This window comes from Vipera ursinii (genome assembly GCF_947247035.1).
Source record: "Vipera ursinii genome assembly, chromosome: 2".
NCBI classification, from domain to species: Eukaryota; Metazoa; Chordata; class Lepidosauria; order Squamata; family Viperidae; genus Vipera; species Vipera ursinii.
The window spans coordinates 25,228,156-25,251,208 of NC_139513.1; the positions used below are offsets into that span (position 1 = coordinate 25,228,156).

The window sequence follows — 23,053 nt, forward strand, 5'->3', positions numbered from 1 at the left end:
GCATCACTGGGGAAGCAGGATCTACCACAGAAGTTACTCAACAGGCTTTGACAGATAATGAAGTGATGCCTTCCCACTCAAATTTACAACAAGACCATCTAGAAAATATGAGTGAAATCTTCTATGTTGCTCCAGAAGTGAAACAAATACCTATCTCCAAATTATTTATACGGAACTGCACTGAGTGGACATCAATGAGATTTTTGAGTGATGCTGAACTGGGATGGGAAGTAACAAATGAGATAGCAATACATCAAGACTTTCCACCACAGTCGCCAATTTATAAGCAGATAGATAACACTAGGCACACAGCTTTAAACTGCTTCTTAGATGAGGGGAAACTATCGGGGCTGAACTGTATAGAGCCAATGGATACCCCTCCTGAAAAGATGAGCTCCTTGCTTGCCAGTGACCCACATTTTGCTACCTATGTTTCACTGCTATCACCAACTTCATTACAGCCTCCTCTGCCCTGTTATCAGGATAAGACTACACAGTTGGCAGAGACGCAACCATCAGTCAGTGAGAATTTATTGCCCCTGAAAACAATATCCACACAACTCCTGGTAGGTATTACTACTCAAGATGTGGTACAACAGGCAACACAAGACGAAACTTCATCTTTGGCCTCATTCCAGAAGAAAGACTTTGTGAATACATTTTAATTCACCGGTAGCACTTTCAGATTCCAAATGACTCTATTCTGCAGAAGGGGGCATCTCTATTCTTTCCTGGAATGTTGCAGGCTGGAAAGCCAAGATGTCAGGTGTTTCATTTATGGAGTATATTTCTTCTTTTGATATCCTTTTGTTCCAAGAAACATGGACTATGGAGTATCCACTACTACCTGTATATATTCCCTTTACTTTGAATGCAATTCCTAGCATAAAAAAGGGCAGGCCATCAGGTGGCCTGAGTTCTATGGTATCTGTTAAACTCAGAGTTTCAGTATTTATGCTCGAGTCTTGCTCAAATATGGCGTTAGCCCTTCTACTTAGATTTAAATTCCGTACTGTATTACTGGTTAATGCCTAATGCCTATTTTCCTCCATTTCGTGGGCATAGGGAAATAAATAAATTGTGGGATCAGTTTGATACCTATGTAAATTTGCTATTATGTCATTACCCAGACTCAATTATAATAATAGCTGGCGATTTTAATGCACGCATTGGCAAATCTGATGCTTCCCTACAAACCTATTTTAAGTGGCCAGTACCCTCTAAAATTGATGTAGGCTATATAGCAGCCAGACAATCTAAAGATCAAAAAGGTAATATTGCAGGATTTCGTTTGGCTCAATTTGTGGACAGTTTAGATTTAGTCCTACTGAATGGCTCTGTCAGGGGTGATTTAAATGGAGAGTTCACATTCTGGCATCCTAAGGGAGCCAGTGTAGTGGATTATATTAGGATCTCTCGGAACTTTGTACAGCATATAGTTTACTTTTATATTGGAATGCGCCTTGATATTGACCACTTTCCATTAATTTGTCTTTTTGATGCTAAGACAAATTTTGAATTATTAGAAGTGGCACATTGCCCCATCGACATTACAATGAAGGGGCAAGTACAAAATAAATGGTCTCAAGAACTGGCTAAAACTATGGCTGAAATGTTGACCTCAGAGTCCCTGCTTCATATGCACACTCAAATTTGCTCATCTGATTCACATGAACAAGCAATTTCGCTGTATCAGATCATTTTCCATCTGACTGGAATCAGGCCATTGTAGTACCGATATACAAAAATAAAGGAAGTAGACTTGACCCTATAAACTATAGGCCTATTAGTTTATTAAATACAATAAATAAACTTTATGCCAGATTTTTATATACAAAGTTAGTGGATAGGGTACAAAATGAAAATATTATTGTTGAAGAACAGGCCGGATTTAGGGAGGAACAACACTGGATCATTGCCTAATTCTGCACCATTTGGCTGAAAAATATTCTACCCCCTCTCGTGGTTCTCTTTATGCAACATTTGTTGATTTTAAGTCAGCTTTCGATCTAATACCAAGGGAGAGATTGTGGTATAGTCTAAGACATTCCACGATTGATAAAAGGCTGTTGGTTCTTATTCAGTCGCTCTATTCAAATACCTCCCTAAAAATTAGATGTACCCCCTGGGGACATTTATCTAAAACAGTTCCAACTCATAGTGGTGTAAGGCAAGGTTGCATATTAGCTCCAATACTTTTTAATCTGTATCTAAATCCAATAATACAAGTGCTTGCTGACTCAGCCCATCATCCACCTATCTTGGCTGATCGTGCAATTCCAGCACTATTGTATGCCGATGATATAGTCATTTTGTCCACTTCTCAGGTGGGAATGAGAAAAGCACTTAGGGGACTAGATTTTGCACAGAACACAAACTTTTAATAAATTATGAAAAAACTAAAGTTTAAGGGCACTCCTATGCACCTTCGGTTGTGTCCATGTGGTGATGGCTCTATAGAAACTCTAAGCCAAATGCTGCTTCATTGTTCTCTATATAAAGACTCTAGACAGATTTTTATATATCCGATATTGAAGAAATTTCCAGGCAGGGGATATGAATTTTATCTAAAGTTACTACTATCGGATAAGTATCCGAAAATATCAATTCAGGTTGCCCAATTTTGTGCCACCACCTGCACAATACATTGCACCATTATTAAGGTCTGGAAAAAAAATTTAAATATGATATTTTATTTTGAGAATTTTGGATTATATTATATTGATTGTTTGGTGGTTTTATATCCTGTAATTATGGATGTAAGATTGTTACTGCTGTTATACATTTTGATTGTGTCTGGCCTTAAGGCTGTAATAAACAGATTGATTGATTGGAGGTGGAACAAATGCTAAAAGTTCTGAATTTCTAAATTTTGCAGTGCCAAAAGGAGATGATTGCTGTCTTTTGATTTCTTTTGGAGATGGATATGAAATCTTTAAGGTTTGTTGGAAGGTTGGAAAAAAATAAATGAATCTTCCCCTGTAAGAATGAAGCAAAACAGTGGGAGATATTTGCAAATAAACTAATGTTTGGATCCCTATTTAGTTACCTACTGGTCTTAAGTGTATGTCTGGTATTAAATCACTATATATGTTTATTTATCTTAAGCATTACAGGAAAAGAATAAAAAATGAAAAAAATATGTCATATGTCACATAATAACCACATTTTGACATGCAACTATTTTTTTTCAGTGATCTCCAGGCCAGGAAAACAGATATAAAATATGATTCTTAAAAAGGAGGTCCTTTGCTTACAATGCAAGCCACCATAACTGCATTAACACAGTGTTTTAGCTGGGTTCATACATGGTGCTAAGACAAAATCTGGTATGTTTGCTTCTGACATTTTCTTCCTGGAATCCAATCCTTGTAGTTTGTAAGCCCTCAGCTTATACAGCTTGGACTGTACTGTAAAGCTGATGATAACTTTTGGCAACCATATAGATCAGAGGTGTCAAACTGCCGGCCCACAGGCCGGATGCACCCACCCCATTGCCGGTAATGGCAAAAAAGTCACGATACGTCGTGAGACATCACGTGACATTGCAAGTTTGACACCCCGGATATAGATACATCTTTTCCAGGATATTCTGTCTCCTTTTTTCTTTCCCTCTATTAGCTTCTTCAAAATGCTAAGTCTTCATATAATGAGTTCCTTAAAACTTTGAAAATGCTAGATAGATTTGAATTTTCTTTGTTCATTTTCTTGGCTATTCTTGGGAATCTTCTCCAACACTATTTAGAATAGAATAGAATAGAATAGAATAGAATAGAATAGAATAGAATAGAATAGAATAGAATAGAATAGAATAGAATAGAATAGAATAGAATAGAATAGAATAGAATAGAATAGAATAGAATAGAATAGAAGCTGGACCTTGGAAGCTTTCAAGTCCAGCTCAAGCAGGAGAACCTATACCATCTCAGACATTTAAGGTAAGGTATTTTTAAAAATGAGCAACTCAGGCACTCTCCAATCTAAAACTCAGGGTCCTGTAAAGATTCAAAGGAAAGGTGCTAGAAAGTTATTTACATATTTCACTAGACTAGACAGACCCTACCGGTGTAATTAAAATTTATTTAATAAACCAAAAATTAGCTAATTTTGCACAAAAGCGTAAGTCAGAAATTATGGTTTACTGACCACAGTCACTAAACTAAAAAAAGCAAATCAACTTTTGGGTTTGGACAATAGGTGATCCTAACCAGGTTTATGCCACAATCCAAGATAATAATTCCCGAAAATTAAAGCTCTGAAGTTCAAAAGATCTGTTCAAAGGTAAATCTGTACAAGTACAGAGTAATCCCCACAAGGGGGGCTCTTTTAACTAAATACCCTGGCAATTTTGCCTTCGCACAGGATTACTTCCAGTCGCTCACATACAGCATTCACGGCTGGATAGACAACACCCTATAATATGATGGGACTTCCGCCTTTATTCCTTTAAAGTGGAAGGAGGCGTGGCTTAAATAGAGGGGTATCTCCGGTTATTCAGCTAATAACGGTAGATTCGGACCGGAATGAAAACTGTAGTAGGAGTTAATATTGGGCGCTTCATTCCCAAATAGAATTTAAAGCGCTAGACTCATCACGCGAAGTAACATCACGGAGAAAAAGAACAGACACGTAACGAGGAAGACTGCGTCGGAAGGTCGTGGCAACTTCTTTTGTGCTCTGGAAGGAGTAGGAGGCAGTTTACAGATCTGTTTTGGCAGCACGATTTACATTCGCCTCTGAGGCGGAAACGGGAAAGCCAGAGCGAACCAGAAGGAAGCCTTTCATTCTTCGGTAACTATTAAACAAATCTTCCCTAATAGCTGAATTTTTTGATCCGAAAGAGCCATCTGTGCACATCATTGTAACAAGGGATTTCTTTCCTTACATGTCTGGTTTCCTCTGTGTTATCTTTTACCTTGTAAATCCATTGTCTCTGCTCCTCTACATATATACACGGTATCATTGTGAAAATGTCCTTGCAGTTTCTCAAGGATGACAAAGGTAAGGATCAGCTGCTTTATAAAGGATATCTGTATAAGAAAGTGCGTTCCAGCGGGAACAAAACATTCTGGAAGTGTGCTGAATACCACAAATACCGTTGTACAGGAAGGGCTCACACAAGCCACGACCAAGTTATAAAGTCTTTGCCACATCTTCATCCTCCCACCAGGATGCCAACAGAAGCTGACCCAGTGCCGTATGGTGTGAAAAAAATCACCATGGGCCATACAGCAAGTTGTGATGCATTGTCAGAAGTTCGTACCAAGAAATGGTGTACAAACCATCCAAGCCAGACAATACAGCGTTTGAGAGCATGTTTGAAGGCAAGCCGCCAACCTTCACCCAATTTACGGGAATCTGTCGCCGCTGTTGAAACGACTGTTAAAGAGCCAAATGTGCCATCAGCTTTAACCTCTCCTGGCTTTCATGAGTTCACCGACAGCTCTATGGACCTGCCAAACCCCGGTCTTTGTAAAGAGAAATGTGCTCTGAACTCGCCTTCAATCCAGGCTAATCGGGAAGCTGGTCGACAGAAATTCCGCCTATCCACCCTCCTCCCTGGAGTAACTCTGCAGGAGATTCTGTCCCGGTTGAGTACTGCAGCCCTGCAATGGCTCTGTCCTCAGGAGCACAGCAAAGACCAGATTGTGGACATGGTCATCCTGGAGCAATTTCTCAGTGTGCTTCCAGTGGACCTGCAGACATGGTTGAAAGCCCAGGAGCCAGCCAGCAGCAAGGAGGCCGTTCAGTTGGCTGTGGCCTATCATAAACAGGAATCTGCCAAGCCCATTCAGGTGCTGGGGAATGGGGTATACTAAGGATGTATTGGAATGGCATTATCTTTAGAATGGAAACCTGTCAATGTAGCTGATACTTAAACATGCTAGAAGTTTTAGTGATGCCCTTAGTGCTCCTGAATTCACAGGAAGCGGTGCAAGCAGTTGTGAATGGAGAAAAATGTCTGTTTGGCCTCTTTGGATAGAGAGAGCCTAATGCTGTAATCCTTTACTTACAGCTAGAACATCCATAAGGAAGTATTTTGTAAAGGAGGGGAGGGGTCTGGTGAATACAAGGAATTTATTTGAGGTCTGCAGCTTAAGGAAGGAAAAAGCTTTATCTGGAGTAAGAAAAGCAGGGGATGACTCATTTTCTATCCTCTAAAATAGCCAGCTTTAATTTCCTGACAGACTCTGTGTGCTTTCCTCATTTAGAAATTGGGGAGAGTGAAAGCTGGTCTAGAATGCATATATTGTGAAGGACAGTTTTTATCCTGCTTCTCTTACTGCTCTCAAAGGCCCATATATTTTGGAAAAAGAAAATACTTCCTGTCTTTGTGTTGATACAGGCTAATTGGTACTTAATAGATTCATGCACAGATTGTGCTGCTTACATGTAATCTGGTTATATAACCAACATGGATGGTATGGATTTGGAATCTTTGCTGATGCACAAAAGGAGGGGTCTTTTAATCAAAGACATGTATCTTCTTAATCCTCAGCTTTTCAGTAAATGTGGTCCCACAGTAATTGTCATCAAGTATTCAGTATTTTTGTAAAGAAATATGAATGTGCCTGCAAGATGCTAAAATTTGGAACAGTGGAGGAAGGTGTGGAGCTAAAATAAAATTAGAACTTAGCAAAATAAGTATTGGAATAAATACATGTATAATAAATATGCCTGTATCCCCACGGATAAATGGCAAATTGCCAGGCTGCTACAGGAAAGCATTTGGGCAGAGACAGAAAAAAAAACTTTTAGCGTATTCTTTTTTAAAAATATATATATTAAGTTTTATCAACAGGAATAAAATGCAAAACAGAAAAACACATCCAACAATAAAAATAATTGTGTACAAAAAAGAAAATAATGACACAAACATCAAGTAAGTCTAACACTGAATATACAAAAAAATCCACCCTGGCTAAATGTTGAAAAGAAAATTAAAATTAAAAATTATGAACATGATCAAGTCAATAATCCTGGTGTAGAATTCTAAAGTCAGACTGGCTGATTCTGCTTATTAGTGCATCTGGTCCAGAACTGCCTTTTCCAAGTAGCACTAAGTCTCTAGTAACTTGGAGGTGTGAGTTTTTCTGGGATCCTTTAAATAGAGATGCCTATGATTAAGTGGGAAATCTCCATGCTGATCATGTGCTATAGTTCAGAAGCAATGTATGAAGGAAACACTGATCCACTTCTGATTGTTCAAACAAAAGGGATACAGGTAGTTCTCAACTTACAATAATTCATTTAGCAACTGTTGGAAGTTACAACAGCACTGAAAAAAGTCATTCATGATGGTCCTCACAACCTCTGCAGCATCTTCATGGTCATGTCATCAAAATTTGGGCAGTTGGCAACTGGCATGTATTTATGACAATTGCAGCATCCTGGGGTCATGTGATTGTCATCTGTTGACTTTCCAAGCTGGTTTCTGACAAGCAAAGTCAATGGGGGAAGCCAGATTCGCTTAACAATCATGGGATTCAATTAACAACTGCAATAATTCACTCAACCAATGACAAAAAAGGTCATAAAATTGAGCATAACTTACTTGACAATCACTTTGCCTACCAATGGAAATTCTGGTCCCAAGTGTGTCATAAGTCAAGGACTACCTGTATTCAGTGTCATAGTGCCTCTAAAATGTAGAGCAGGGGTATCAAACTCCCGGCCTGTGGGCCAGACGCGTCATGCGGAAGCCGCGCCCACCCATTGCTGGCAATGGCAAAATCGTCCCAATACGTTCCACGACGTCATGTGACGTTGCAAGTTTGACATGTCTGATGTAGAGCAATGCTTGCCAAACCTTTTCCTTCATTACCCAAAACCACCTATCAAAAAGTCTTAACCAACTACAAGGACCTGTCATAAGTCCTTTTCTTCAGCCCCGTCGTGACTTAAAATGGTCACCGAGCGAACGATCATAATTGAGTGACTATCTGTATTATAAAACAATATTATTGAATGGCTTTGTCATTTCAACAAATTGCCATTAGCAATTTCATCTAAATATGAATACTTTGGAAGATTTTTGAATATATTTCACTACACGTGGCAAAGGCAATTTAAATACCCCTATTATGGTAATGGATTTATGTGTCATTATCCAAAGAAAAACTTTTGACCCATTTTGGGTAATTTACCCAGATTTGGGAAGTTCTGATTTAGAGAATCCATTTAGCTGTTATGGTTAATATATGTTGCTAGATTTGGAGCCATCCACACCAGTTTCCATTTATGGCAAATTGTTCTGAAACAAAGCAATTGCTGGAGAACAGAGTCTATGTATGAGTTACATCAGTGAAGTGCGTAATTGTCTAGTTGGCAGCAGAGTGAATTTGGAGAGTATGAAATTTTCACTTTCCATATTGATAATTTTTGATGGGTACATAATTTCATATGTACCCATCCAGTAGTCCTGTGTGGTGCATTGCTTATTCCCCTCTCACCAATTGGGAATAAAACTAGACTTAACCTGGATAGTCAAAGGAATTAGGGATAGTGCTGATATTTGATCAGTAACTCCATCTCAAAGTCTTTGCAACATACCATGCAATTAATAGACTTAACCCCTCTGATTGTTTTAGGATACGATAATGTTTGAAGATGTATCTATTCATTTCACTGAGGAAGAATGGACTCTACTCAACCATAAGGAAAAAAACCTTTACTGGAATGTCATGCATCAAAATTATGATAATGTAGCCTGTCTGGGTAAGAATTCTGGGGAAATCCTAGAACAGAAGTCTTCTGTAGATTAGAACACTAAGGCAACTTGTTACTTTTTAGACGTTTTGATCTACAATTCCTATAGCTTACAAGGGTCGAGTAATTGGAGCCAAAGGCCAAAAGATTTGAAAGGCTCAGATTAATTTACCTTGGAACTAAGTTAAATTCTGAGTGATGTAAAAAATATATTATCTGGGTTTATCCAAAATGTTTTGATTAGCTGGTAGCTTCACAAATCTTGGCATGCTGTCCAGAGCTTCTTGGACAGGCTACAAGTAGTCCTGACTCTCCACTGGTGTTGAACTTCAGTATAACAGACCTCCCCAGCAGTATTTATGACCTGGTTCCAACAGCCACCCCCATACAGTCATGTGACCATATTTTAGGCATTTGGCAACCAGCCCACATTTATAGCCATCTGCAGCATGACGTGGTCACATAATCACATTTTTTAACAATTTTGCCAAAACCCAGCATTTACATCCAAACCAGCCCATAGCAAACAATTGGTTTGCTAATTGCTGTGGCGGTTGCTTTATGATTGCCATGTTTGCTTAATGGCTGCTGCAAAAAAAGGACATATATCTGGTCACTCGCATGGGTAACCCACTTTATGACCATCATGACTTACAACCGTAATGGGCAGGCTCTATTATGGTCATAAGTTGAAGATTACCTGTACACAGCAGAATATTAAAAAGTAAGCTGAAATATTATTTGGTTGCACACAGAGAGCAAGTATAAACATCCAGAATAACAGAGTAAGTTATGGTGGTATATAAGCTTAATATAATAATAAATTCTACGCATTGGTCGAATTTTTAATTTACTTAGAATACAGAGCTTTTATAAAATTATATTATGTTTAATATTATGATCAATTTATTTAAACAGAGTTTTCACTGCAAACAAATATTGGTGGGCTTAAGGGATGTTTTGATTGTTTCTTTCCTTTAGCAAGAGATCAGATCAAAGGAAAAAGCCAAGAGGAAGAGCCTTTGCAGGAAATCTTTGATCCAGAAGTGGAGAGGCTGGAAAAATCCAAGGAGACAATTTTACAACATCCTGAACAAGAGTTGAATAAGAACTGCCTGAAGAACCAGCAAAAGAGAACCTTGGAGAAGGAAGAAATATTCATTCCTTCTGAAAGAAATGTGATGGGACCAGACAGAGACATAATTCTTCTAGGCACCGAAGTAGGGCTGCAGAGTCAATGCATACATATTGATTATGGAGAAAGTGGTGCTCTTGCAATACCTATCAATGATCAGAAAACCCTGAATGAGGAAGATCTAACAGGCTCATATGGAATATCCAGTAAGATACATCTCCAGAATCTTAAGCAAAATTTAATCAGAGAGGAACAAAATGATGCTGAAAGACGACAGTCAGAAAAAGAGAAATTTTATGGAGGCCATTGGAGGAATCCAGCCCATCATGAAACTGGAACAAGTTGGACTGCCGTGTGCGCAGCCATTGACGATACAGAACAAACTGAGCCACTAATACTTGACAATCGGGGAGATTTTAGATATGTAGATAAATCATTGGAAACAATTGTGGAAAGAATTTCTCCAAGTCCTGATCCAGATCCAATGCTCATTTGCTCAAAAATATGTTCTGCTGAGTTGAATGAAAGTACGGATTTGACCAGTGAAAACCAGAACATTCCGGAAAGTGGTCTGGTTAATAGTTCAGAAAATGAAGGAGTGCTGGAGAAACTCAGTTATTTTGGAAGTGTTTTACAGGAACCTGCAACACAAATTCCTCGTTCAGATGTTCAACAAGATTCAGAAGCCCAGTACAGATACACCAGTCATAGTAATGAAGATGGCGCTTCCAAAATCAGCCTTGGGAGTCAGTTGATTACATGTCCTATGTATAAACATATTAATTCTTTCAAAAAGTATGCCTGTGCCAACCCTGAGGAAATCATCAGTAGCCTTTCAGCTTTAATAAAACACAGAAGAGCTGACCGAAAATATTTCAGTAGAAGAAATTTGAAATTCCAGTCTGGAGCACATCATAGAACTCACACAAGAAATAACCTCCAGAAACGCTTGATTAGGCATAACTGGTGGTACTTTAAACAAAACAGAAGCTGGCTTTTTGAATTGGGAGTTACTTTAAAGCAGTTCCCAAAGTTTGATCCCATAACACTTAACACCCAAATAGGTGAAGCTTTGTACCTGGCTGTGCAAATCATAAGGAGGTTTTCTGCAACTGGGTTTTTCTCTTCAAGTTCCCCCCAAATGCAACAACAGGAGAGATCTTTTCCGCTTCCCTTTCTAGACAAAATGGCTCCTGAGCCTACCTTAAGCCAGGTAATGACTGTGCTACAGCAGCTGGCTACTAACATTGCAGAAATCAAGGCAGCCATCTCCAGCCTGCATTCCACCGTAACTAGCCTCCAGAATGGGTATTTCTCTGAGTGCACTGTTGAAGCTGAAGGTGGGATTTCTGATTTGGAAGACCCCTCCCAAAAGACCAAAGTTCAGCCCCGGCAGCCTTGTAATGATATTAAAACCACTGAAGTCAAACAGGTGGAAAAACCCACACAGTCCAATGTAAGAGCTAAATTGTGGTCATCTCTGAATGTAGAAAAAGGCACAAATTCTCCTCATCTCTCCCCAATTCATGTATCAGGAGATTCATGAAGAAAAGATTAAGTTCTCAAACTGACAAAATATAGAATTATAGAATTGGAAGCACCCATTTCCGGAACTAACATTTATTTATAGTAGCATTTGTAGAAAACTTTTCAAAACTGCAAAAAGAAGCAGTAATGAGCATAGTAATGAAATGAAGTGTTTCTTGTGTCCGTGCATTGATGGCTGAGCATGGAAAAAGGAGGTTTAAAACAGTTTTCTGTAATCCCCTTGTACAGAAACAAATAAGATGGCCTCTCAGTGATCTTCTATCACACAAAACATAATATGGTGAGGAATATTTGTCAGAAAAATTTCCTCTGGGAAAAGATTATGCAAGTAGAGAGAAGCAAAATAGTGGTTTAAAAAGGCTGACCCTTTTTAGAAAGAAGAAAAGAAAGAAAAGGAGGCTTTTAAAATATGCATTATCTAATACAGGGGTGTCAAACTGCCAGCCTGAGAGCCAGACGTGTCACGCAGAAGCCGCACCCACCCCATTGCCGGCAATGGCAAAACCATCCCGATACGTTGCGTGATGTCACATGATGTTGCAAGTTTGACATGTCTGATCTAATGTGAGGGAATTGTCTACCTTCTTAGACCACTCCATATAACTTTCTTTTAAGCAGAATGTTCTTGCAGCGTAGGTGTTCACCAAAATGCTTTTGAAAATAGGATTCTGTCTCTTTATGTGAATGCACACAAATACATAGTTTTGAGTGTGCACTTCTATGCACTCTTGGGTGCTTTTCTTGGAAAGAGAATCAAGTGGTTCACTCCTGACTTCTTCCATGATATTTGTTTCACTTCTCAGCCTAGATTAGATCCCTGGAATCTTTGATAGTCTTCCATCCAAGCAACATCAGACAAAGTTAGTTAAATGCTGCCATTTTGCTAAAACAATAAACTGTATGGGCTAACGTGACATGTAGTCCAATTCCCGCAACGACCAAGTAAATCCACCTCTTTATGGGAATCCTACAAGCAGGCCAAGGCTTGTAGAGAGAGAGTCCTCTCAGAATTTGTCTCCATAACTTGAAAAAAAACTGCCTTTCACCACAATAGTTCTATTTAGGAAACGTATCTTTATAAGGTTTCTCTTCATAAATGTGTCAAAACTCCTTTGAATTCCAGCTAAACGGCCTGGGAGCAAGCGCATCATGGAGCAGTTGAACAATGTAAGGCTGTGTTTTGCTGAGTTTGGCTCAGGTGAATGTTTTTCATTTGGTAATCTGAATATTTTGAAAAAATATTTTGAGGGATGTTTTATAGATTGTGCCTTCCCACCTACATACCCACAGTATATGCTGCCTCCAGAGAAATAGGCCTGGCTCTGATTCTTCTCAGTGCCAGCCAGGGAAGGGTTTATTACGCCAGGAATTTTGAATGATTAATGTGTTAATTTTAAGCTTTCTTGATATATTTTTTTCCGGGGGGGGGGGGGGGCTGCTGCTTTTTTTGTATTACTATTTTATATCACGTTATTGTTATGCGTTTTAACTATTCCTTAATATATATTTTGATGGCTCAGAAATTAATATGGTGATTTTAAAGTAAACAGTAAGGTATCCAAGCTGACATACTTTGGCTGACCAAATCTGAGTTTGAAAGCTAAGTAGCATCTGCCTGGATAATAACATGGATGACAAAATGACAGGCTAGAAGGGAAAATCAAACACATTTCAGTGATGAACTGTTTCTTTATTACTACCAAAAAAACCCTTCTATGAACATACCTATTAACTCAATTTCTGAGAAAAGTAGATTTTCAACTGTGGGATACACATTTCAAAAATGAAATTTAAAAATATATTGACGTTTTTCCCCACTGCCCTTCGAAATTATCTCAAATTTCTTAAAAAAAAAAATCAGTCTCGGACAAGATGAGTCAGGTAGTCCTCATTTAGAGGCTGCCTCATTCAGCAACTGTTTGCAATTAGAGTGGAGATGAAAAAGTAATTTTGCAACCAAACCTCACCTGTATGTCTTTCGCAGGTCTGGAAAGCAAAAGAAAGCTGAAGAAAGATCATAAGCACAGGCACAGTTTCACTTAGCAACCGCATTGCTTAATGACCAAGCTGCCATTCCCAATTGTGGTTGCTAAGAACTACCCATACTTAGCACTTTATTAATAATAACAAGAGTTGCTACCTAGCAACTCTGCAAAGTAACAGCCGGAGCTCTTGATTGAGAGTCTTGGGAGCGCCTGGGAGGAGCCAAGTATTGCTGCAGCAGTGCTGAATCATGTCTAGCTGTCATTGCATCATTTAGTAATTACTCTTACTGGGAAAAGCTGGTAGCTCAGGAAAATATTTTTTATTACTATCAAAATTTCTCTGCATTTTTTTCTGAGTCTTTTAATGATTCCTTACTTTCTCTGACCACATACTTCGTAATTTTCTTTTGTCTCTCTTAACACATTAAAAACATATTTCTCTGAACCAGATGATCTGTCCCACACTCAAACCCTTTTTTGCACTTTTGTATCCTTCACTAATTATCTTAGTCTTTCATTTTAAACCATCGAATCGATCATTTCAATCTTATCTATTTGCTGTGTGAATGCATGCATTCACTTATCTGAAATAAACAGCCTTTTCTAAACAAATTCACCAACCAATAATGATCCTCGTTTATTTGGGGAGTCTCTGAACAGCCCAACTGCTTTCTCTGTACTCTCATTTCATTCTCATCTATCCATTCATGTCAGTTAGCAAAATACAATTCCCAAATTCCTGCTTGTTTCCATGCACATTGCCAACAACCTTGATTATGTGCCATTAAGTCAGTGTCAGGTCTTCATGACCACATAGATAGATGTTCTCCAGGATGATCTGTCCCTATGTTGGCCTTCTGGTCCAGCAATTCATAACCCTCGTACATATTTTAGCCTTTTCCTTCCTAATTAAATTCAAATCTTCAATCCCATGTATATATTCATCAATGCCAGACACACTTCTTTCACATGTATTTCATCCTTCCATAAACAACATTATCTTCCTTTCAGTTGTTTAATTTCACTTGTTAATTGAACCTCCTTATTCCTCTTACATTCCATGTCTCAATCTTCGATATGCCATGGTTGTCACTGGAACATATTGATCTCTATGACCCATCATGGCTTTGGGTAATCAAAGCTTTATAATATGATGTTTTTCAGAAGAGAGAAAAACGCAGACCAGGTTACAGCCCTAGTCCCACACGCAGCATTCCCTAATGATGATAAGAACAGTGGCCAGATTACCAGAAAGTCAGCCAAAGCCCAGTTTTATCCCACACATGTTCATGTTATCCTAGGCCAGAAAAAGTCTAGGGTGTTCTACAAAATATTAGGTTAAAGATACCAATAATTATGTCCATGCCATTTTTATTTGTTTCATTATTTACAAGAATAAATTGTCATACATCAAAAGCAAGGTGTCTCCTCTATGGATTGTGGAATAAAGAATGGTGGATACCATTTTATTGTGTCAGATTGAATTTAATTCAAATTGGGATTCTTTGGGGAAAAGTGGAGATGTACTTTTGGGCCACATCTATTCCAGGACTGTCTGTATCCAGACTTACTTTCCAGTTTAGACTTTTGCTAGGCAGAATCCAGCAAGAAGCTATTGTTCGTCTCCAGATTTTGGGAGAAGAAAATGACTTTTCAGGTCAGGTAAGAAGTTGCACAAAGTAACGTGTAGAATACAGTCTTACTTGAGTGCTCTCTTCAGAAAAGGCTGAAAGAAAAACACAATTTTCTAAACTTCAAAAAGAGGCATAAACACCATGCTAAAATTTTAGTATCATCTTTATTTAGATTTTAATTATAAAACCTAAAATTCTACATAAGAAATACAGCAACTTCATCAAAGTAACTGTGAATGAGGGAAGCATAAATTATCCTATCAACATTCAGTCGAGATTTATTGCCTCATTGATGTTTTTTTTTAATTTCTGAACAGAAAACTGGGTTAGATGATATTTGTTTTTATTTTAATTTATTAGCTGTTCAACTCCAATGGACCTATGACAATGACATCAAAAAGCATCATTATCTAAATTAACACCTCAGAGAAGATGCACCCACAACAACCACCACCAGAGGGCCTGTTTCCTACAAAATCAACCTCTATTATTTCTAACCAGGATACCAGGAGGCTGAATTTCCTAGATCAGCCAGGCACTTTGCCATTGTGGGGTGCTCTCTGCAATCTGAGGTTACTAGCTACTTCTGCTATGAAATTCTGCACCCGAAAGAATTATTTGTATTTATTAGCCGTCCAACTCCAATAGCGTCAGTTTCTCTTAAGCACCCAACTGGAGTAAGAACTCTGACCTCACCTGCCACAAGTACTATCACAACCAGCAATCAATCAACCTAAGCCTCTTGGTACTGTAATTGGAAACCGTCTAGGCCAGAACTCTTCAAACTTGGCCGCTTTAAGACTTGTGGACTTTAATTCCCAGAATTCCTCAGCCAGCCATGCTGGCTGAGGAATTCTGGGAGTTGAAGTCCACAAGCGGCCAAGTTTGGAGACCCCTGGTCTAGGCTCAACTAGTGGAAGCAAGCTCAGCTTTTGTAAGACTCAGTTTTAGCCTGGATACCAAGGCTCAGTCTGAGATGCTGATTTAGGACAGAGGGGACCATGCTAAACTGAAAAACAGATATGTATGTATATGCATTTTTTTTGAAGAGAGAAACCAATGAGAAAACATTCATTTCTTATATGATTTGCCCTCAGAAATACGTATTTTTATTGTGGCTTTCAAATACCAATGTGGGAAGTCAGCCCCCCAGAGAAGGAAAAATTAAAAGGGCAGAAAAATATATTTCCTCAAAGGATCTTAAAGAGGCAGAAAAAAATGCCCAATTTTTTTTCTTAATATCCCCAAGTCTCCGTCCCCCAAGCAGAAACCAGCTCTGTAGAAATGCAGATGTAAACCATTCAGGAAAGTTGAAGCTAGAAGATTAAGAAGACAAAGACACCTAAAATCTACATACCCCACCCAAACTCTAAGGCAGGACATAATAGGATTAACCCACAGATGCCAAAGGGACATACTCGGACTTAGGTCAAAATACATGACACAGGAAATACAAAGCCTCAAAATGGAACAGGAAACAACCTCAAGAGCCCCAGAGGGTATAAAAACCCACTCCCTACATGTGCTCTTTCTCTTTTCTTCCAGAGCCATCTTTTTGTCTGGCCCTCCTTTTCAATAAACTGCAACCTTCTTTCTAAAGCAGTCGCCATGTTGTTTATTCCCAGCTTGGACTGAATGACGATGAAGACTTTTCCTTCAACACCAACCACAGTGGTGCAGGAGGAAGTGAGGGGGATAGTCATACAATATATGCCACCCACCACATTTAGAAAAAAATATCTGGAAAGGACTGCAGATAAACTTGGATGAGGACAGTTTAATTTACACTTAGATCTGGCAGTTGCATTTCAGATGAGAACATTGCACCCTTTCCCCCTTGACTGAGCTTTTAAAACAGGTCTTCAAACTTGGCCCTTTTATGACTTGTGGACTTCAACTCCCAGAATTCCTCAGCTGGCTGAGGAATTTTGGGAGTTGAAGTCCACAAGTCATAAAAGGGCCAAGTTTGAAGACCTCTGTTTTAAAAGCTACATGATAGGATCGCTGTCTTTGTAGCAGGCAAACATTCAGTGGATCTTCCTCTTTAAGATCTGCTTCCAGGGAATGAAGGGCTGTGGGAAGAAATTAACCAGTGGAACAACCTGCCTCCAGAGGTGGTGAATGCTCCAACACTGGAGGTTTTTAAGAAGAGACTGGACAGCCATTTGCCTGAAATGGTATAAGGTTTCCTGCCTGAGCAGGGGGTTGGACTAGATGACCCCCAAGGTCCCTTCCAACTTTATTATTATTATTATTATTATTATTATTATTATTATTATTATTATTATTATTATTATTATTATTATTATTATTATTCTAATAACTTTTTGGGTGCCATGTGCTTCTTAAATACATTAAGAGTTCTGTCAAGGAAGGGCCAGGAAGATGACATTTTCAGCAGGTACAGTTTTGGGGATTTTTAACTGAAAAAAAGAAAGGCTATCTATATGTATTTGTGTGTGGGTTATTTTGGAAAATAGAGTGGGAAAATGCACAAGTGACCTTCACCTTTAAAGATAATCACGCACTGTAGACTGAAGATGCAGCTCTGGTATTGCTGGACACTGCTCAGCAATTCCTTGCCTTGGAATTGAGCCTAAATACCTGGTGCTTCTTGATCCAGAAATTGTGGCCTGCAGAACAGTGGCTGCTTCTTCTGATGGGCGTTATTCCCCACAGAGTAACTTGCATATCGTGAAAAGGCTTCTAAATCAGAGTGCTCTTTCCAGAAAAAAGAGAACCCCTTTTTCACATAAATTAGTCATGGAGGATGAGAGTCTACAGACAAGAGCGACATAATTCTCAAACTAGAAATCCTATCCCACCTACCATAATAATGCCTCATCACAGGTTTAATTTTGCCTCCAGACGTTGTGCGTGCGCCAACACTGGAGGTTTTTAAGAAGAGATTGGACAACCATTTTTCTGAAATAGTATAAGGCAGGGGTGTCAAACTGCCGGCCCGCAAGCAGGACGCTTCATGGGGAAGCCACACCCACCCCATTGCCAGCAATGGCAAAACACTCCCGATACGTCACGCGACGTCATGTGACATCGCGAATTTGACATGTCTGGTATAAGGCAAGGGTCTTCAAACTTGGCAACTTTAAGACTTCTGGACTTCAACTGGACGTCCACTCAGGAATTTCTGTTTAGTGTTTTGGATTTGATAGACCAATTGAGAGAAGAGATGAACATTATTGCAATTATTGGATGAACTGGAGAGTATGCCATCTATGGAGAAGTCATTATAGTATGGAAGTAACCGACATTACAACTTTTCAAGGCCACTTGCTCAGTATTTCCCAAGTGGGCCACTTGTCATCAGAAAAAAGAAGAGGCTACAGCTGTCCTAGTTTGCCAAAATGTCAAGAGGGAAATTGTTTATACCAGCCATATTTCAATTTTCCTGGTGGGACTTGACTATTGCAAATGCTACCACTACCATCTCGCCTTCAGTCAACAGAGCTCTCAAATTCTGTCCAGCCCCTAGGACAGAGCCCCTATGACAGCCCCACCCACCCCCGGCCCACCCGCTCTGCCCCCGCTCCCGCCCGCAGAGCCACCCACTGCCTCCATGGCCCACCACAGATCACCCAGGTGGCCGTGCAGTGCCATAGCAGCCATGCCCTCTGCCCGCACCCCACAGCATCATCTGCATGTGACAGGATGCGAGGGCGGACTCTTGTCCCTGCTGCCTGGCTGCCATGTCCTTGGCTGCGCTGCTTTGCATGGGCCGTGCCCGGGGGCAACTCTCCTCCGAGGGGGGCTGCTGGTGAGGAGGGGGTTGTGGGGGGAGGCGGGACTGCGGCAACGGCATGCATGCCCACAGAGAGGGCTCTGGTTGCCCCCTGTGGCATGCATGCCATAGGTTCGCCACCATTGCCCTAGGAGAAAATTGCATTCAGCTGAAAGTTGCAACCCTTTAACGGGCCACCTTGAAACATTTACAAAGTCTCATTCTTTTCAGTATAAATCTGGGTGACGAAGACTCATTTTTAAATTATATATAATCTTCTGTGTTTTTAAGCATAAAACATACATGGTTCAACTAATTTCCCACCAGCTGCCATTTTTTTAAAAAAAAAAACTTTTCTTGGTTCCACCTTGGTTCCTATCTTTTTAGGGTTTTTTTTTTTCCTTCTGTCAAAAGCAGAATAAATTTGAGTGCACACACTGTGCTTGAGTAAGAGTCTTGATTGCAAATTTTCTGGCTCTCTAGAATGGAATTTTCCATGTTATTTCTCCTTTTTAGGATTCAGTGTACATCACTCCATTATGACTTGTCCCTTTCCATTCCAGTTTATAAATGGAAAGGTCCAAGTCTGTTAACCAAGGATTAACATTTAACGAGTATCAGTTTTTTTACACAAATGCTTCCTTGCTCAAATGTAGCTGAGAATAATTCCTTCTTAGCTATAATCCATCAGTTGGTTAGAAAAAGAAAATGCATGCAATATATATTCCAGGAAACTGTAGCCTTAAAGAAAAGGGAGGAATGCAATTTATTAAGCAATTTACGGATTTACCAGCTTAAAATCATATGGGCAGTACTTCATAGAGGGCAGCATTTCTGCCTGACAACCTAAAAAGCAATCCTGCTTTTTTTCTTAATTTAGTTTGGTTTGGAGAGTAACGTAGTTGTGGTTCCCTAACCATCAACTCTATCTTTGCATAATTATTTATTTATTATTTATTTATTTTTGTTTAGTTATATTTATATACCGCCCTATTCCCTGAGGACTCAGGGCGGTTTACAGGGAATTAAAAATCCAAAATACAAAAATTAAGAACCAAATTAAAAATATTAAATTAACCCTGTACTCAATTAAAAGAACCCCAAATTAAAAATTTCTCCTCAGTCTGGGCCCGAGAGCTCAAAGAGCCAGGTCTTCAGGCCCCGGCGGAATGATCGGAGGTCGGGGGCAGTTCTCAGCTCCACCGGCAGCTGGTTCCAGAGGGCAGGCGCTCCCACCGAGAAGGCCCTATCCCTGGGTGTCACCCGCCGGCAATCTCTTACCGACGGGACCCTGAGCAGACCCTCCCTGTGGGAGCGCACTGGGCGAAGGGCGTTTGATGTACGAAGCCCAAGCAAATCACACCATAATTAGCTTCATGGGCAGATTTAGGACTGAATAAATAGCCATTTATTTATTCTATTTATTCACTGAAAGACACTTTGGTGTAGTGGTGAAGGCAACCAATCCTTCCTTAAGGAAGAAGCCAGTCACTTCTTCCCAGCCTGAGTAAGGAGGCACAGGCAAACCACACCTGAAAAAACAGAGACTTGTCCAGGCAGTCTCGGGGAATTGGACAAGATTGAACAGGAAAAAAAATATCTCTGAATATACAGATAGTCCTCAATTTATGACTACAGTTCAGCCTAAAATTTATTTTGCTAAGCGAGATAGTTATTGAGATTTGCCCTATTTTATGATTTCTTGCCACAGTTGCTAAGTGAATCACTGCAGTTGTTAAGTTACTAACATAATTGTAAACTGACTCTAGCTTCCCCAGACATTGCAGCTGATCGGCGCTTCTTCTGGGCTCTTCTGGAGCCTGGTGCTGATCCTGGTGCTTCCACTGAGCCCTGACAGCCCCAAAGAAGTGCTGGTCCTGGTGCTTCTGCTGAGCCCTGACAGCCCTGCAGCTCCAGCCATCTCTCGCTCAGGCTTGTGCGGTGCTGCCACTGGTTCGGCTCATTCCCCTCCCCCGTTACTTCTCTAGGATGGTCGCGTACCACCTGCCAGGTGCCAATGTACCACAGGTGGTACCCGTACCACTGGTTGAAAAGCCCTGCCCTAAGTCACATTTTTCAGTGCTATTGTAACTTCAAACGGTCCCTAAATGAAAGGTTGTAAATCAAGGACTTCCTATACATGACACATTTACAATACTAGGTATTAGAAACTGTACTATAATCTCTCAATATGTCCATTCTACTTCCAATTTACCTATTTTATTTGCTGTAACTAAATGTTTCTGATATTTTGCCAGATTTTCTCTTTCGTCCCTGCTTATAAGAATATTTTCAGCACTATTCTCCTTCAAATATTGCAAGAATGTATTTTCACAATGCCTTAACTCAGGGGTAGGCAACCTTGGCCCTTTTGTGACTCGTGAACTTCAACTCCCAGAATTCCTGAGCCAGTGAGTTGAAGTCCAGGAGTCATAAAAGAGCCAAGGTTGCCTACCACTGCTTTAACTGGAACCTCAATTTGGGGAACTTTTCCACCTGTCAGCTCGTGAAGTTTTAGATAAAGTACTTCCTTGCAGTCATATTTTAAATTCTAGTGATCTGAAAAGTAACCTTATTTTAACCTTTTGTAGGATTGTTCATTTTCACAGGCTTAGTCACTCAGATGCAGCATCGCTTAATACACACATAGAAGAGCCATAGAATAGCAACCCAAATAAATGTCAGAACGGAATCTTCAAGAGGGTTACTTTTTATGTGGATGCACATCACATTTCCACAGGAACCAGCAAGGATAGCCATTAGCTCCTACAGCCCCAAACACGTATCACTTTCTTTCCGTGTGCTTAGACAGCTGGGGAAAGCAGCTTGATTTTTGGGACCCAGCTCAAGTTGCTTTCAATAGACCCTCTGTTTGGACGTGTGTTGTTTTTTGATATTGTTCTCACAGACTTCACTCTTATACTTTTGCTTGGAAGATTGTAAGCCATCCTTTATCAAATGGAAAGACAGGGCATGGCTATTTTGGTGGTTTTTTTTAAAGAAAAACTATTCAAGAAATTGGCCATCCTTTGCCTTGGAATCATATTTTTTCTCTTTGAAAAAATATCAACCAATCCAAAAGTGAATAAACAGTCTGTAAACACTGCAATCCAGAGTTTTAGAGTCCGACCTGCAGCAGTTCGTAGCTTACCAATCAATAGGGTAAGGTCAGTGGTGGGATTCAAATAGGTGAACAACCGGTTCTCTGTGTGGATGCCGCTTCCGGAAGTCCATTCTGGGCCTGGGCAACAAAAAATTAGCTACCGGTTCTACCGAAGTGGTGCAAACCGGCTGAATCCCACCACCGAGTAAGGTAGTTTTCCTCAACTTGGTGGAAATATCTAGGATAATAGCCCTAACCCACCTGGAGAGTGCCAGGTTGAGGAAGTAGACAGAAGGGTAGATTAAGACTCGGTTACGATGCTCCAGTCAGCCCCCCAAGCTTAATTTTAATAGAAGTTCTAAGGTTGAAGGTTAGCTTTTAGAACTTCTAGTATTTCCTCTAAATATTAAAAACTGCCTGGGAAAGAATGAGTTAGCAGATCAGTTCAGCAGGGTCTGGATCCTGTAAAGTAGATATATTTTCCACTTTGTTGTCCTTTCTAGAGTTCTTTTTAGTGCTTGCAATGTGATCCTGCAAACTTGAGAAGAAACCACAGTCTAGGTGAGGCATTGTCTAACCAAACTTATTGTTTGAAGTCTAAAAGATTTTTTTCTGAGGTTCCTCTCCCATCTAGCCCCAAATGACTGACCCAACCCAGTTCACTTCCCCACCACTGCTAAGACCGCCCCAACCCTACTCTTCCCCCCCACACACACACACACCTTCAAGTATTTTTTTCAGTCAGCTTGGTTGGGAATGTACTCGAGACTCCCAACCTGCCATATGATTGAGCACAAGGCCCCTGCCTGATCAGACCATACTTCTAACTACACTAATTCCTTCATTCCCACAATGGACACGTAGAAGCTTCTGGAAAGCCCTGATAGGAGAGGCAAGACAACACTAGCCCACGCCCAATTCCCTCAGTAACTTTGAGATTCAGCAAGATAAATGAGATAGTTTGCGATTTCCAATCTTCAGTGAAGTAGTCTAGGTCATTTTAAAGCCACCAAACGCTAGTAACCATCACACTGAATGGCAGCTGGTCTTGATTTTGCCAGTCTTAAATCTACAATCCATTGGTTTCACTGGGTAATGGCCACATTGGCTGAATGCCACGAAATGTTTTGTTGGGGGGGGAGGGGGCAAACATCTGAGGAAGGGCAACTTTCTTCCCATCCTAATCTTACAAATCTCTTT

The 23,053-nt window shown here is 40.0% G+C and overlaps 1 protein-coding gene across 1 annotated transcript; it reads left to right on the forward strand.

The window, feature by feature from the left end:
- Nucleotides 1–4,574: 4,574 nt before the first annotated feature.
- LOC310635293 (uncharacterized protein) lies at nt 4,575–15,085 on the forward strand. Its single transcript, XM_083354082.1, has 3 exons — nt 4,575–4,791; nt 8,592–8,718; nt 9,691–15,085. Exons 2-3 carry the CDS (start codon nt 8,601–8,603, stop codon nt 11,388–11,390), a joined length of 1,818 nt encoding a protein of 605 aa, XP_083210208.1. The 5' UTR covers nt 4,575–4,791; nt 8,592–8,600; the 3' UTR covers nt 11,391–15,085.
- The last annotated feature ends 7,968 nt before the right edge of the window (nt 15,086–23,053 follow it).